This window comes from Staurois parvus, unplaced genomic scaffold (assembly GCF_062004578.1).
Source record: "Staurois parvus isolate SC_StPar_1 unplaced genomic scaffold, SC_StPar_1.0 ptg000772l, whole genome shotgun sequence".
Classification (NCBI taxonomy): Eukaryota; Metazoa; Chordata; class Amphibia; order Anura; family Ranidae; genus Staurois; species Staurois parvus.
The window spans coordinates 1,408,789-1,427,190 of NW_028318568.1; the positions used below are offsets into that span (position 1 = coordinate 1,408,789).

Consider the following 18,402-nt stretch of genomic DNA (forward strand, 5'->3'; position numbering starts at 1 on the left):
AAACAATTTGGTAATCTCTCAGCAGCTGGATAAACTCTCAGTGCCCTCTAGCAGTTAGCAACACAATTATCCCTTGAACCCAGCGCTGTATAAATCAAAAGTCCCACTTCAATACTAGGAAGTCTCTTATATCACCCAACAGGTGTGTATCTCCTCGTGTATAATGTGCCAGACCCTTACCAGATGTTCTGACCCACAGAAAAAAATGGGTCCAATAAACTTTTCTTTCCACAAATCTCTGTGTCTTCACTGATAGGTGAAATTTTGCTCATTCCTCCTCACATGTATCCTCATAAAAAGGAAAACTCATATAGTGTAGTATCCTCTGAATCCATAAAACATAATGGCTACTATTGTGCTCACATGTACAAGTAACAAAATGCCATACACCGCCATGTGACTTGTGCCGTTTTTATCCCCCTATTGTTCATATCCTTACCCATTCTTTTATATCCTATAGCACATAAAATCACCTCCTCTGGTTCTTCTGTCAGTCGCCAATCTGAAAGGTTTCTTCACATTTCTTCAACTATAACTTGCATTTGCAGCAAGTTGCACATGGAAGGGCAATGTACATACAAACAAAGAGAGACTAAAGTTGAACCAATGAACCCTGTGTCATAAGGGAAAGTACTGGCAAGGAGTTGCGAGTGTGGGGGAAGGTCCATGTGGTTAGAATGATCATGGGGTGATTTGTTTTTCACATTTGAAGCACAAGAGAATGTGAGCTCAATTTTAAAATGTGATTCAGATATTGTGTACAGTATATACATATTACACTGGGTTTTGTTTTCAAGGATAACACATGAGGAGCATTTGCTGATTGATAGAAGATTCGGAGAAGATTTTATGTGATATAGGACATAAAAGATTGGGAATTTAAGGATATGAACAATGGGGGATGAAAGACGGCACACATCACATGGTGGTGTACTGCATGTTGATACTTGCACATGTAAGCACAATAGTAGCTATTACGTTTTATGGATTAAGAGGATACTTCACTATATGAATTTTCCTTTTCCTGGGGATACATGTGAGAAAGATTTCACCTATCAGTGAAGACACAGATTTTGTGGAAAGAAAAGTTTATTGGACCCATTTTTTTTCTGTGGGTCAGAACATTCGGTAAGGGTTTGGCGCATTATACGCATGCGGAAATACGCCCCTGTTGGATAAAATAAGAGAATTCCTTGAATTGTATTGGGACTTTGATTCAAACAGCACTGGGTTCAAGGGATAATTGTGTTGCTAACCTCCAGGGGCCATTGTGAATTTATCCAGCTGCTGGGGAGGCTGATTAGACACTTGTTAGGTGATAATATTGGATCAGGCTTGAACACATGATTGAGGGGGTAAGATTATCAACCCCATCTACTGAAAGAATTAGATATACAGCTCACATAGAGGGAAGACAAAATGAGTTGCAAGGGAGTGTGAAGAAGGGGAGTATAAGTGTAGGTGGGTACAAGATATTTCCTCTCTTCTAAATGTGTTCAGTTGTCTTCTAGATCGAAACATTGCATCATGGGAAGAGTTCATGTTACCCCTTTCCTGGCTATTTTGTGTGGGGCTCCAATATAATGGCAGGGAAATAGGAGAAAGGTGAGCGTTAGTGGGCAATCTCTTTAAGCAAGCTTGAATTTCATTGCTGCATTTATTCCCTCCCCTATCCCTCTTCTATGCCTCCATCTTGCAAGGTTTTCCTATGTGCAGATGCACCGCTGGTTTCTGCCAGGTGTTTGAGACCTGGAGGAGGCTATCTGCACATGTGCAGAGGCTTTTCTATGCATACACTTAAACGCTGCCATTTCTAATGTATGGGCACCCTAGTTTCCGGTGACGAATGTGCGAATATTCTAAAAGCTCGGCATTTGCACAGATACACAGCACACTGCCTCCTGGGATAGCTGTGACATAGCAATCTTGGGAGGCAACGGGGCCCAGCCTGGGACACAAATTTGGAAGTGCTGCCTTGCAGCACCAAAAACAGCAGAAGGTAAAAAAACATAAAATGTTTTTACATTTTTGTAAGAGGTAGGGGGGAAGAGCCAAAAAGAGAAAAAAAACGTTGCTTCAGGGAGTTAAGTTACCAAGGGAGTGGAAGGAGAAAGCCCAAATAAAATTAAAACTAATGAACTTGTCTGTTGCAGAATGCCCTGACCAATATCCAATTCATGTGCTGCTGCATGCTATGATATATACAGTATATATTAGGCTTAGACAAAATATTTAACATTTAGTATATCAAAAGGAAATTAAAGTTATGCTGACTTCTATTCTGTTTCAGGGATTGTCACCTTACCGGAGAGCAACCTATCGTTATACTCCATTACTTGCCTGGATCCTAACTCCAAACGTCTACATCTCAGAGCTATTTGGGAAGGTGCTATTTGTGTGGTGTGATGTAGTTGCTGCCTACTTAATCCACAGAATCTTGAGACTGCAAGGATTAGACAAGCACTCTGCGAAAAAGTATAGTGCTTTCTGGCTTTTTAACCCTTTACCAATGGCTGTATCCAGCAGAGGAAATGCAGAATCTATTTTGGCTGTGCTTGTCCTGGCAGTATTGTATAATGTGCTGAAGCATAATCTTGTCAAAGCTGCACTTCTCTATGGTTATTCTGTGCACATGAAGATTTACCCAGTAGCTCTCCTTCTACAAACTGTACTATATCTGCAAGCACAGAGGACTAAGAAAAAAAAGACACATAAAGGAAAGTTTTCTATACCCAAATGGTTTGACATGGCGTGGGATAGGCTTGAGAGGCTGCTAACTTGGGATATTTTTGTCTTTGGAGCTGTCATGAGTCTGACACTGCTGATGCTAAACTGTGCTTTTTATTATATGTAAGTTTTTTTGTTTGTTTTTTTTTGTTTTCATTTTTTTCTTTTAGTTTTTAGGGTCCATGGACACTTGCTTAAAAAAAAACGCTGCTCCTAGAGGAATTTAGCGTTTTACCTGTAGAAACAACTAACCTTATCCTGTGTCCGTGCACATTAGGTCGTTTAGAGACATATTTTAAGCTCAGCAACCCTTCTGTTTAGCTTTTTTTTCTGACAGAAAACCACTCTCAAAAATGCAAAATGCTCCTAGTACAAAACTCAAAATTAGCATTTTTTTTTCTGCCAAGAGCACTGGCATTTTTTAAGCCAGTGTGCATAGACCCTTAATAGTATTTATTGGTAAAAAAAATGTGTATGAGTACAAAAGATATTACAAAGTTTGATATTTTACATTTCATACCAATAGTCATATAAATAGGTAATAGTTAATAATCATGACTATGAGGGGTGAGGATAATATGTAGAAGAGGCAACCAATGGTCCCCTTGCAGAGGTTCAAGCTACTCTTGCAGAGGTAATTTGCACAAAATACCCATATTTCCCGAAACTCATAAAGGCAGTATTAAACCCACAAATATGTTCTATCGCAGCTTCCCGATTCTTTTATGTGGCTACTGCACTAGTTTTCTTTTTGAGGCTTTTTTCTTTTATTTTCACCTGTTGATCCAGCCTGTAGGTATATTATTTTTCAACTTTTTACAGACCAAGCTGTCCAGGAAAAGTGGCAGTTAGAGGTTTGACACAAACTATTTAACACTAATAGGGGTGCCTACAATGATAAGCTTTAATCAATGTATGGGAGATCTTCATTCAAAAAAAAAAAACTATTGCTGTAAATGCTTAAAAGTGTTAGCTGGGCCTCCATTTTAGTGATAGTAATAGAAAGTTCTGAGAATTAATTTGTAGTTCATGCCTCTCTGACCATCTCCAGTATCACTCCTAGGTCCTTCATCAACTTATATACATACAGTGGATATAAAAAGTTTACACACCCCTGTTAAAATGGCAGTTTTCTGTGGTGTAAAAAAAATGAGACAAAGATAAATCATTTCAGAACTTTTTCCACCTTTAATGTGACCTGTAAACTGTACAACTCAATTGAAAAACAATTTTTTTTTGGGGGGGGGGAGTAACATAAAAGAACTAAAATAATGTGATTGCTTATATCTGAACACCGCTACATCCCCAGTTATAAAAGGGTGTGCACACTTATGCAATCACATTCAAAATCATGTTAAAAAGGAATCAGTACACCCCTGCCATCATTTAAAGTGCCTTGGATTAACCCCAAATAAAGTTCAGCTGTTCTAGTAGGTCTTTCTTGACATTTCGTAGTCACATCCTACAGCAAAAGCCATGGTCCGCAGAGAGCTTCCAAAGCATCAGAGGGATCTCATTGTTAAAAGGTATCAGTCAGGAGAAGGGTACACAAGAATTTCCAAGGCATTAGATATACCATGGAACACAGTGAAGACAGTCATCGAGTGGAGAAAATATGGTGTAACAGTGACATTACCAAGAACTGGACGTCACTCCAAAATTGATGAAAAGACGAGAAGAAAACTGGTCTGGGAGGCTGCCAAGAAGCCTACAGCAACATTAAAGGAGCTGCAGGAATATCTGGCAAGTACTGGCTGTGTGGTACATGTGATAACAATCTTCCGTATTCTTCATCTGTCTGGGCCATGGGGTAGAGTGGCAAGATGGAAGCCTTTTCTTACGAAGACAAACATCCAAGCCTGGCTAAATTTTGCAAAAACACATCTGAAGTCTCTCAAAAGCATATGGGAAAGTGTGTTTGTGGTCTGATGAAACCAAGGTTGAACTTTTTGGCCTTAATTCCAAAAGATATGTTTTGCGCAAAAACAACACTGCACATCACCAAAAGAACACCATACCTACAAAGAAGCATGGTGGTGGCAGCATCATACTTTGGGGCTTTTTTTTTTTTTTTCAGCTGGAACTGGGGCCTTAGTGAAGGTAGAGGGAATTATGAACAGTTACAAATACCAGTCAATATTGGCACAAAACCTTCAGGCTTCTGCTAGAAAGCTGAACATGAAAAGACACTTCATCTTTCAGCATGACAACGACCCAAAGCATACATCCAAATCAACAAAGGAATGGCTTCACCAGAAAAAGATTGAAGTTTTGGAATATCCCAGCCAGAACCCAGACCTGAATCTGATCGAAAATCTGTGGCATGATCTGAAGAGGGCTGTGCACAGGAGATGCCCTTGAAATCTGACAGATTTGGAGTGTTTTTTCAAGGAAGAGTAGGCAAATATTGCCAAGGCAAGATGTGCCATGCTGATAGTCTTTTTGGGTATGAGCCTAAGTGCTGTAATAACATCAAAAGGTGCTTCAACAAAGTATTAGTTTAAGGGTGTGCACACTTATGCAACCATATTATTTTAGTTTTTTATTTTTACTTCCCTCCACCTAAAAGATTTCAGTTTGTTGTTCAACTGAGTTGTACAGTTTATAGGTTACATTACGGGTGGAAAAAGTTCTGAAATTATTTATCTTTGTCTAATTTTTTTACATCACAGAAACCTGACATTTTAACAGGGGTGTGTAGGCTTTTTATATCCACTGTATGTGTAAAAAAAAAAAAACACTTTTCCAGTTCTTACTAAAACTGTGTGCAGTTTGAAGTGGAACTATTCCACTACAGATCACCAGGCCCTTTCCTATAATCTGCACGTTTGCACAGCACATTATGGCAGACTAAGCCCCAAAGTTCTGTCCTCCAGCAAATGCAACATCCTTGCTCTCATTATTCCTTCACCCCCTGCTGCCATCTTATTCTGGTTCTAGAATCTTCAGTCTTGCGTACACATTTTGTTACCACCCTGCTTTTTTGAAGACATAAGTGGGTAATCATCAAGAGCTGGAACACCAGTTGGAATTGTTTTGCCGTAACTTTCAAAGCTCCGTTTCCTTCTACTGCTACTCAGTTTCCTTCTACTGCGGCAGAAAAGCTATAAGGTTTGAAGCAATTACTTCTCAGAAAAAGTTTGTTCTTTCATTCTTTCTTTAGTTATACTCTGGTCTGCAGGAGCATTTGGACACTCCCAAAAGAAAAAAAATGTGGCCAGCCAGGTATAACCACTTCCACTCCCAGCATGCTTCAGTTTTTTGCTAGTGTCCTAAGAGGATGCACATCTTATCTCTACTGAGAAAAGTTTAACTATTTTACTAGCCATTTTCTCCTTTTCACGATTTATATTTTCATGAGTCAAAATTCCAAATTACATGCTGCTGATCTGGGCTCTTTATGCAGCTGTCTGGCTCAGTGCATCCTCAGCAAATAAATTGGAGAGTTATACTCAGACCCCAGCTGCCTGGACTGAAGATTGCAAGGCGAGCTTGGAATATGACATTGACATTAGGCTCTGCTTGTGATGTTTTCCAGACCTTTGTGTCTTTGTTAGCTCCAGGTCCAGAACAATGTCACAGTCTCTAGTATGACCCTGACTCTTAAGACTACTTAATGAGTCTACTGTATGTGCAGAGTATCAGGAGCTACTATATTTGTTGGAACTGTTGAGGGCCTATTAATCCTTATTTTTCTGTTTGTTTCCACAGAGAGAGTTAACACGATGGGGATTTAAGTGCTGTGTAATCAGCTACAGTGTTGTGACTGTGTATGCCACATCTCTCACCACTCTTCTCACTATTGATCCTATTTGCAAGAGCTAAGCTTAGAGCGCATACATTCAGCCCTACACTGTTGTGTAGACTGGTTAGTCAATATTTTAATATGAGTCTCTTATCTGTAAATACAAAATTTATTTTTGGTCTGGTGGCTCAGGAATCTACTCTGGCGTGGAGAAATCCTTCCTCCTGCTGTCTTGGAAAATTCTAACAATGGATGCCAGCCTAAAAGGATGGGAAGAAATCATAGACACCTTGTCGGTGCAGGAGACATGGTCACCAGTGGAATCTAGTCTCCTTGTCTCTTGAACTGCAAGTTTTGTTTAGATCAGGAGTGAGCCAGACATCACCAGAGCAGTATCAGACATTGACTATCAGGGAGGATCCCAAAGTCTTCTTGCAGGCAGGAGTTACAAATGGTTCTATCTTGAGCAGAAGTCCATATCCTAGGCTTGTTTGTCATACAATTGGTAAACAGACTACCTCAGCTGCCTACACCTTTAAGCATTTCAGGACCTGTTTTACAAGTGAGGAACACTGGATGTGAGCCTGCTGGCCTTTAGGTCCAACAAGAATCTGGACAGATTTGTCTACAGATGCAGAGAACCTGTATCAGAAGCAGTGGATTCTGTGATGACTTTGCAGGATCAGTACAGCACAATCTTTGCCTTTTTCTCCTCTTAATCTGCTTCCTCATCCACTCCACAGGATTGAGATGGAGGGCATTCTGGTGATCCTCATATCTCCAAACTGGGCCAGGCAGATGTGGTACTCTATTCTGATCAAACTAATGTCCCATACCCTATGGGATTTTCCAAAGCAACCAAATGTCCTCACCTAAAGACCAGTTTACCACCTTGCTGGCTTTAATGGCAAGGCTGTTGAAACCTAAGTCTTGTGAGACAGGGGCCTCTCTGATTTGGTTATTCCCACACTGTAACACTAGAAGGTCTACCTCCAGCAATGTGTACAATTGCACATGGAAGGCATACTTCACATGGTGCAGAGAAAGAAGTTTTCACTGCAGAAAATGTTCTATGGAAAGAATCTTGACCATTCTGTAATCAGGCCTGGATCAGCACTTTGGCCTGTGTGATCTTATTCTAAAAACAATTAGCCACCCATTCATTGATTTATGAATTTTGCACAGGGTATCTCTTATGTGGCTTCTCTTGTTCATCCACCTGTGAATTGGGGAAATAGAATCTGGGTCTGTGGGCACTTCAAGGACCACCCTTTGAACCTATCGAGATATTGCCCTTTTCACCCTTACTCATCAAGTTGCTTTTCTTGTTGCCATCCACTATGCTCTGGAAGCCTTGTAAAGAAACCTTTATGGTCTTACAAGGACAAGATGGTGTTGATGCCTAGAGCCTTCTTCCTTTCTAAGGTGGTTTAGGCCTTTCCCCCATTAAAGAAATAATGCATGAGATACTGGTTTCCCCTTAACGTTTCTTGGTGGCTCAGACAGAACATCATACAAGCTTACAGTCTAAATGGCAAGGTACCATGGTTTATGGTCAAAGCACACTTAACTAGGTCTGCAAGTGCAACTTGGGCTTTTTGGCATTAAGGATCTGTTTTTCACCAGGTCTTCTGTTCACGTTTTTTAAGTTTTACCAGACAGATGATGCTTATGCCTCATTTGATGTCAAATTTGGGTGTAAGGCAGCTTTTTGAGTTGCAGGCTAACCCCAGTTCTATTGTTTTATGTGGACCTGCTAGTGTAGTGTTACTGTTGCCCATGCCTCAATTATACTGTGCACTTTAAAAAAAAAAAATGTAAATGACTCTTTGTAGAATATACTAGCACATTTTGACAGACTTGCCTTTACAAGCGGAGCTCTCCAGCCACACACTGTTACTGCTGCAGGCACTTCCATCTTTGTCTGGTCTTCCTTCCAGGTTGGCATTCTCTGGCCGTTTGAATTATCCGGGCCACGGTGATGTCACTTCTGCACATGTGCACAGGAGGCACCATATCGGCACAACATTCTTTTGATCCACAGCACACTAAATGTTCTGTGCATGCAGAGTACTACGCATGCGCCAATTACGTCATTGTCTTACGCCGATGCCACTGTCTACTAAACAATGCAAGTACAAGCCATTTGAATGCCACCTACACATACGAATTTTGTGAATTTATTACCATTTTAATGCATTGCTGCAACTTATTATAGATGCTATAAACACTTAAAGTGGTTCTAAAGACTCAAGGTTTTCTACCTTCGTGCATTCTATGGGTAAAGGTAAAAAACCTTCTCTGTGCAGCAGCCCCCCCCCCCCCCCAGCTAATACTTACCTGAGCCCCCTCTCGATCCAGCGATGTCCACTAGAACCTCGGCACCCTGGGGACTTTCATTTCTGATTGGCTGAGGCAGCAGTTTGAGGCATTGGCTGCAGAGCCACGGTTTGAGAGTGTGCCTGCTTGGATGCCCCCAGACCAAGCTGCTTGCTCTGAGGGCACTCAGCAGGGAGGGGCCAGAAGCGATGGTGGAGGACCCTAGAAGAGGACCCTAGAAAAGGAGGATCAGGGCTGCTCTGTGCAAAACCACTGCACAGAGCAGGTAAGTATAACATGTTTGTTATTTAAAAAAAAAAAAACTAGACTTTATTTAAAGTCTTTTTTTAGCCTACACCCAAGAACTAAATGTTATTGTATTTTCTTGTTTTTGTTTTGTCAGGTATGGTTGGGATTTCTTTGAGCACACATATCTGTACCATTTGACACGAAGAGATATACGGCACAATTTCTCTCCATACTTCTACATGTTGTACATTAAAGCTGAAAGTGACTGGAGTTTCAGCCTGGGTCTCATGGCTTTTCTTCCTCAGATGCTATTGCTCTGTGTGGTATCTGGAACCTATTATAAAGACCTGCCATTCTGCTGCTTTCTCAATATCTCTATTTTTGTGAGCTTCAACAAAGTATGTACATCTCAGGTAATTAACTCACCTCATTCATGTGGTACAGATCAAACATCAATAGGTATTAAGAGTACTTAAATAAGTTATTTTTTTAGATTTAAAATTGCATTTCTCAAATCATGATCATTGTTAAAGGTTTGTCCTTAAAGGTGCCATCTTTTTATAGTTGAACTCAAGTTTGATATAGAAAGATATAAATGAATGCAGCTCTGTGATCATTATTACATCATTGTTGGTGGACAAGACCCGTAAGTGTTATTTAAATAAGAACTTTGGGATAAGGAAGAATATTTTTCCTTCAACTGGTTTGGAAGGTGATCACAATGGACACCAGTTATCGGGCTCAGGAGGAGTCCTAAGTACCCTCTCAGTTTATGGAATGTGGTCATTGGAGTAATCTCATCTCCGATCAGTATTCTGGATCTCAGGGTTATTCAATTATCCCTTCTATGCTTGACTTTTCATTTGCAAAGTCATCCAACCAGGAGTCTGCTGGACAGTGCTATGGTAGTAGCATAAAGGATCAAGGTGGGAGCAGAATTGTTGCGGTTCAAGAGAATTTAATCTAGTTCTAGTTGGGCTGAACTTCATGTTCCAGCCCTGAGCACATTGCACTTTCCAAGCATGGGAAATGTGCAGGCGGATTACATGGTTGTCAAATTAGAACCTCCTGGTTTCCATGTTCCAACAAACTGAGCAGGTTTGTCTCCAAATCCAAGGATTCTTTCCTTTGCAGTGATTGCTCTGGTCACAAGTGGTATTAGTTCTACCTGATCTACACTTTTCTCCCTTCAAGCTCCTGCTTCGTGTACTTTGCAAGATTAAAATAGAGGCAGTCCCAGTGTTTCTCAATGCACTGAACTGAGCCAGGAGGAATGTGGTATACAGAGCTTGTCAGGCTCCTGGCAGACTCTCTGTGAACACTCCAGGATCATCTGGATCTTTTGTCCTGATGGCCAGTTTGCCACCCTGCTTCTTAGTCACTTGCGTTTAACAGCTTGGATGTTCAAGCTGAAGTCCTAAGGGACTAGCGCCTGTCAGATTTGGTCATGCTGATGCTCTTGAATGCTAGGAGATCAACTTCTCACAAAGTCTGCTGTTGCACTTGGAAAGCATATTTCTCTCCTGTCTTTTCTTGAGCAACATTTGGCCTTGAGTACCATCAAGGGTCAGTTCTCGACCATTGGAGGTTTTTGTTTTTCCCTCCTCTAACACTGGGGAATGCCTTTTGTACAGGGTGTCATTCACATTGTTCCCCTTTGTACATTGCCATAAACCTATTTCTGTCAGCTCTTCAGAGGCCAGCCCTTGAAACTAGCACAGGCATTCCTATGTGTAGCCTTTATCACAAATTTGCCTCTCATTGCCATCACTGCTGTGAGACAGGTTTCCAAGTTAGTGGCCTTAAATTTTAGGGAATCTTTTCTTATGCTACACAAAAAACAAGTTTTTTTGGGGGGCCCAGAACCCCTTTTCTTCTCAAGATGAGTTTTTCTTTTCACCTTAATAAGGACAATGTTCTACCATTTCTCTTTCCTACGCCTACAAATTCTACAATTTTCCTCCATTGTCTGGTTGTGGTATGAGCTGTTTGAGTTTGTCAGCTACAGCTCCTTTCTCACCATTTGTCATTCCTTAAGGTCTTTATAGATAACAGCCAGCTTCTAGTGCCATTATTGAATAGATGGATTCGACAGCTCATTATTCTTGCTTATGACCTCAAGGACATTTTCCGCTTTCCCTGTCAGGCGCGTTCTGTTTAGATCAGTTAATGCCTTTTGGTATTTTCAGCATTCGGCATCTGTTTTTCAAATTTGCAAGCCTGGCACCTCATTTTCTCTTCACATATTTTTATGTTTTACATGGTGGATTTTCAAGCTTCAGCTGATATCAGCTTCGTTTTGAAGTTCTCCTCAGGCAGCCCCATGGGTTCTGTTGAGCCACCTCTGTTAACCTGTTTTTTGTTTCTACTGAACCTGTTAGTCTTTGGTTGCACTTATGCCCACCCCTCAGTTGGGCTGCTTTTGGATGTTCCATTGATTTCAGAATACTTCATCCTGTGTCCTGTAATGCATTCCAAGAAAAGCATTTTACAGGTGAGACAAATATACTATATTCCTATTCATTGCATTAGAGGACAAGAGTCCCCTCCCCTTTGTTCTTATGATCTACTCCAAATTTTGCATGCCTGGCTTCCTTACAGTGTTCTTTGCCAGTGTCCAGTATCCTGAAGATAGCAGCATAACCCATAGGTTCCAGAATACTTCATCTTGTAGTGTACGCCAAGAAAAGAAATTTATAGTTAAGACAAAAATCCTATTTTTCTGTTTGGTGTTGCATACCATATACTTAGAAGTTTACAACCTCCAATCATGTTACAGAGTGATGCATTCTGCCAATTTCCATACATCAAAAGATTTTGTAGAAATATACTTTTAAGGTAACATTAAAATTAAAAAGCCATGTACATTGTCTTTTCTTAACACGTATGTGACAGAAGGTTACTATGTGACAGCTTTAATATTCTGGTTTTATCTTCTAGTATTTCCTCTGGTATCTCTGTCTCCTGCCACTCATTATGCCTGGGCTGCAGATGTCATTGCGACATGGAACATTCCTGCTAATTTTATGGTTTCTTGGACAGGTAATACCTGTGATATAATTTTACTAGTTTTCATACTGTCAAAATGATTCTGAAGGCTAATATAGCGAAACTGCCATGAAATGAAAGTCTAAGGTAACAGAACTGCCATATTCATAAACTTGCGCTTGCTTTTAAAAGACATGTAATTTGTATTAAACACGATTTTATAGCATTCCATAGATTCACTGGCTAAGAGACAAGGAAATATAATTATATAATTTTCCAGGAACATATGGGAAAACTTTAAAGGTAATTGTTAGTTCTGTGCAAGTAAATAGTTGTGTGCACATGGACAAATTGACATTGCGTCATTAAAAATACTAAGCTCTGGTTCACACCAATGCAATTTGACAGTTCAAAATTGCATGACAAGGCACACCCCATTTGCAAATTGTTGCGACTCAAGTTGCAGCGACTTTGAAAAAGGTATCTGTACTACTTTTCTGTGATTTCATTATGTATTGTATTGACTTTTTGTAAAATGAAGTTGCAAGCCACAATGAAATTGAACAATAATGTAAGGTTCTAAAACAAGCTTTGGTTCACACCAGTGTGCCAAATCACACTGAATCTGTGGTTTTGAAAGCCTGCTGAAGTAGTGTGATTTCAAAGCCCTACTGGTGTGAACCAGAGTTTTTTGTAGACACATTCTTGCCCTTAAAAATCCTTAAATAAAGAATGTGAATCAGCCTTCACCTTGTCTACCACTCTTTGTAGAATATGTAAACTCCCATCTTATAAAACCACTCATTCAGTTTAAAATCGAAGTGAACGGCAAAACATTTATGCATACATCTAAAAAAAAAAGTGAAAAATGTATTTATAATTTATAAATGTTTATAATGCACACTGATCTTCCTAGTGAACGGCTGTGCAGGGGGCGGTGGGTCAGCAAAAGTCTGATCATCGAATTAGCGCCCAGCCAGAAAATTGACCATGGTTCATGGCTTTTGTGGTCCATTTTTAATTAAAAAAAAAAAACAGGACTGGCAGGAACATCAGGGATTTCACACTAAGAAAACAATACAAAGAGAAAAGGATACTTTTTCATACAAGTAAATGGTACAGCAGGCAAATATCTGGAATATGTAATGTTTTGTTTACATATTCTTTAAATCATGCATATCAAACTAACATTGCTTTGTTCTTTTGTAGGCTTTGTGGCTGTCTCCAGCCTATTTTCTGGAATTTGAAGGAAAAAATACATTTTTACAAGTGTGGCTAGCTGGATTGCTCTTTCTCGTTATAAATTGTTACATTCTCACACAAATAATATCTAGATACAAACTAAAGGAATTAAACAAAGCAAAAGATAAATGGCACTAGGTATGGTGTAACGTCTCCTTTATGCCCCTTTTTTCTCTCTCTTTCCCTTTCCCTTTGGGGACATTATAAAACATATTTTTATTGTTTCCTCTTGGATACTTTGGTGCATGAAAGACAGCAGATGAGAATATTGGTTATGAAACACAACTTTGATATCGGTTATCTCATCATCCAAGCAAATATTACGTCGTAACCACACATTTCTTTCTGTACTTAAGCCGACACCTTTGTTACTGATGATTTTGTCATAAAAATGATCACATCTATGCCCAAGTCCCTGTTTATGATTCCTTCTTCTAGGGCAATTTCTTTGTTGTATAAATTCAATTAAAAAAATTATTATAAGTCTCATTTTTGGGTTATGTCCTGTTGCCTGAGAACAAGTTTAAAAAATATATATATACACACTGAAATAACGGGCAAGCTTACCTCTTATTAGCAAAGAAATGAAGATGAACTTGGAAAAAAATTGCTATTGTGTAAACTGATCATGTGAGCTACAGCAGCTCATTGCTATAGACAGTAATGTTCTTTCATTTTATTGTGTTGTTTACAATACCTAATGTAGGTAATTATAAAATGAGTGTTAACTTGGTAATGGATTCAGTTGTTTCTTTTTAACATTTTGTCCATGTGAAATTTCTTACAAGATCTTTAATTTTATGTTTCGTGTATATGTGGAGCAAATGTTACCCTTCATTAAATTATTTTAAAAGCAGATGTTGGCAGAGGAAACGAGCTATGCAATGTGATACATGTGAACTGGAATAATTTTATAATGTTTACCATAGAAAAAAAGAGCACAGCAGAAATCCAGTTGTTATAAATTCATCTAATGTATACCTCAGTGCCGGTTCACATACATACAGATTAGATGGTTTGAATTGCATCCAATCCGCATGACATGTAAAAAAACATTGCTTATGGGGGGGCACAGTCACTGATGGGGTGCTGCGTTTGTGTGTGTGTGTGTGCTGCGTTGATGGAGTGCTAAGAAGCAGTTACAGACAGCCATTTAACTAAAGCAGGATAACTCAAGCAGCAGGAAGATACAACAGCAGCAAGAAACTTTACTGCATGCTGGACAGACTGCAAGCAAACACCCTGGGAAACATCTCTTACAAGTCTGAGTCCCACTCCGTGTACCTTTTTAATATGTCCCCTCTATTCCTTTTCATATTACTATCCTGCATTCCCAAAATCTCACTTCTTTACCCCCCTACTCCACCCCAAAACTTGTACATCTCCCCCTCACTGCTACCATCTCCCTACTACTGTTCTCATCACCTCCTGCTGACTCAAACACCGGCCCAGAAAGGCATGTGCACTCGTGTACATTCCGCTCCCATGTTACTTGCCTCACCCTTCTTCTCCTAACCTCTGGGGATAGTTCCCCAGACCCTGGTCCTCCAGTATTTCACCCACACACCAGGCATCCTCCTTCCGGGAATAGCTGCAATCCCCTCAATTTAATATCAGTACCTGTGCTCCCAAAAATCACCCTCCCTTTTTCATGTGTGCTCTGGAATGCCGCTTTGTCTGTAATAAGCTCACCTCTTTTTGTCTCCCGCTCCCTTAACCTACTAGCAATTACAGAAACCTGGCTCCAAGCAGCAGATTCTGCTTCTCCCTCAGCACTTTCCTATGGAGGCCTCATCTGGATCCACTCACCCAGACCCAGTGGTTGGAAAGGTGGTGGGGTTGGTTTGCTTTTATCCCCACTCAGCACCTTTCAAGTCCTCCCTCTCTATCCTCTTCTTTTGAGACTCACTGCATCCAGCTGTTTTCTCCCATTTCTCTGAGGATTGCAGTGATCTATCGGCCTTCTGGACCGGTGTCCTGCTTTTTTGATGATTTCTCCGCCTGGCTACCCTATTTTCTCTCCTCTGAACTACCCGCTATCATTCTCAGAGATTTTAACATCTCTATCAATGTCAACAACCCGGCTACATCCCAACTCTTCAACCTAACCTCATCTTTTGCATTAGCACAGTGTATACAGTCCTCCACTCACTCTGATGGGAATACATTGGACCTTGTTTTCTCCTGCCTTTGCACTCCCTACAACCTCACAAACACCCCCTTTATTCTCACTGATCACAATCTCATCACCTTCACAGTGTCCTCATCTTCAAACACCTATCTCTCCAAGCACCAAATAATTACCCGCAGAAACCTTCACAACTTGAACCCTGCTCCTTTCCACTCTGCAACTGACCGACTCTATGACAGAATCTCTCCCCTGTCCTGCCTACTGCTGTCTCCAACAATTCACTTTCATCCGCATTAGACTCACTTGCTTCTCTAACAACATGAAGCATCAGGCCCGGACCGTTTCAACCTTGATAGACTGACGACACCAGAAATCTTAAATTACATAGTCGTGCGCTGGAGCGATTGTGGCGTAAAACCAAATCCCGGTAAGCATTCAGCCTATATAAATCCGCTTTCTTAACATACAATGCCTCCCTTCATGCTGCCAAACAAGCCTACTTTGTCGCTCTTATTAATACCTTGTCATCCAGTCCTCGTCTCTTCTCTACTTTTAACTCTCTTTCTCCACCTCCACCCAGTACCTCACTCACTGCTCACGAGATTGCATATTTCAAAAACAAGATTGACGCAATTTGTAGGGGCATCGCCACTGCACAGACATCCATCCCACTTAGCATACCTTATACTAAACCTCCCTCAACACTTTCCTCTTTTGACCAAAGAGGTCATTAAGGTTTTCTTGGAAGCCCGTCTCACTACCTGCTCCCTGGATCCTGTCCCCTCACAACTACTACGGTCACCCTCTTCTTCCATCCTATGCTCCCTCACTCACATCTTCAATCTTTCCCTCTCTAACGGTGCCTTCCCTCCCCTCTAAAGCATGTGCACATCACTCCCATACTTAAAAAGCCCTCCCTGGACGCCACCAACCTGCTGCCATTTACCTCTAAACTCCTAGAACGCTTAGTCTACAATCGCCTGAGCTCCTACCTCACTAACAACCTTCTTGACCCTTTACAGTCTGGCTTTCACTCACTACACTCAACTGAAACTGCCCTACTAAAACTCACTAATGATCTACTAACAGTTAAAACCAATGGCCCCTACTCCGTACTCTTACTACTTGACCTCTCTGCAGCTTTTGATACGGTTGACCATCCCCTCCTCAAAAAAAAACTCCACTCTCTTGGTCTCAGAGAATCTGCTCTCTCCTGGTTCTCCTACCTACGCTCCTTCAGCGTTCCCTATAATGCTGCCGCCTCCTCTTCACTCCCTCTTTCTGTAGGGGTGCCTCAAGGATCTGTCCTTGGACCCCTTCTCTTCTCCATCTACACCTCCTCCCTTGGTCACTTGATAAACTCCCATGGCTTTAAGTACTATCTCTATGCTGATGACACACAAATCTATCTTTCTACCCCTCACCTCACCCCTTCAGTCTCCTCTCGCATTACTAACCTACTAAGCGATATATCGGCATGGATGTCACTCCCCTTCCTCAAACTCAATCTTTCCAAAACTGAGCTCTCCGTATTCCCCCCAGCCCGTGTCCCCTCCCCTGACTTCTCCATCAAGATCAATAACACAATCATCAGTCCCTCCCCTCATGCCAGGGTACTAGGTGTAATCCTAGACTCCCATCTGTCCTTTCACCCCCAAATCCAATCACTGTCCAAATCTTGTAGACTTCACCTCTGCAACATCTCCAAGATACGCCCGTTCCTAACCTCGGAAACCACTTAGCAACTTATTCACTCCCTTGTTATATCTCGCCTTGACTATTGCAACTCCCTCCTCATTGGCCTACCTAATTGCAGGCTATCCCCTCTTCAGTCTTATCATGAATGCTGCTGCCAGACTTATCCACCTTACTAACCGTTCTGTATCTGCCACCCCTCTCTGCCAATCCCTCCACTGGCTTCCCATTGCCAAACGGATAAAATTCTAAACATTAACAATAACGTATAAAGCCATTTATAACTCTGCCCCAAATTACATCAATGATCTTGTCTCTAAATATCACCCAAACCATACTCTCCGCTCCTCACAAGACCTGCTCTCTAGCTCCCTTGTCTTCTCCCATGCTCGTCTCCAGGACTTTTCCAGAGCTTCCCCCATCCTCTGGAACACTCTACCCCAATTTATCAGACTATTGCCTACTCTGCTCAATTTTAGGCGATCTCTGAAAACCTCTCTCTTCAGGGAAGCCTATCCTACCCTCAGCTAATAATGGAATCTTCCACTCTTCCAACCAGTCCATCCCCCACAGTTACTACCTTTTGTACCACTAGCCCCTCCCTCCTAGATTGTAAGCTCCAAGGAGCAGGGCACCCCTTTCCCTCTTGTATTGAACTGTATTGTCTCCCGTTATATTGTAAAGCTCAGAGCAAACTGTTGGCGCTATATAAATCCTGTATAATAATAATATTGCTGCTTGGGGTTTCAGTGCATAAAAGGCAGCAAGATCAGCGCACTACAGGAAATTAGAAGCTCAGTGGATTTCTGCCAGGTATGTCTTCTGTTCTCAATGTAGGATGGAAAAAACCTGCGATACACCCCAGACAATACAATATGTGAATAAATGTGTGAAAAAAATATATATTCTGAAACAATTAGTGAACTGCTGCTACTCTTTCCCTGAACACCAGAAAACACAAAACATATAAAAAATGAGTGTGCTGTAAACTAAAAAAGCATAAACAATAATAAATCAAATACTACTGCATTAAAAATGTGCATAAAGTAATTGAAATGATATAAGTCCACATTCATATATTAAATAATTAAAAGTCCCAAAATCCATTAACACACTGCTGTGTGCTAAAGAAATCTTCCAATGGAAAGTGCATAGGTGTACACAAATGCTTGACACAAAAGAAAAAATCAGCCTCTTACCAGACACTTTGATCTCCAATCAAGAGATGAAACGAGTGGATGGTGTTCAGATCCCACACTGACACCCTAATTATCCATATCAAGGAGATGAATGGACAACTGCAGAT

The 18,402-nt window shown here is 40.8% G+C and overlaps 1 protein-coding gene across 1 annotated transcript in view; it reads left to right on the plus strand.

Moving 5' to 3' along the window:
- Nucleotides 1-14,006, plus strand: part of PIGM (phosphatidylinositol glycan anchor biosynthesis class M) — a 92,818-nt gene extending 78,812 nt beyond the window's left edge. Inside the window, exons 4-7 of the mRNA XM_089654522.1 lie at nt 2,291-2,850; nt 9,195-9,453; nt 11,981-12,082; nt 13,238-14,006. Of these exons, the coding sequence (XP_089510648.1) occupies nt 2,291-2,850; nt 9,195-9,453; nt 11,981-12,082; nt 13,238-13,408 (1,092 nt within the window). The 3' untranslated portion in view covers nt 13,409-14,006. The remainder of the gene's footprint in view (nt 1-2,290; nt 2,851-9,194; nt 9,454-11,980; nt 12,083-13,237) is intronic.
- Nucleotides 14,007-18,402: the final 4,396 nt, after the last annotated feature.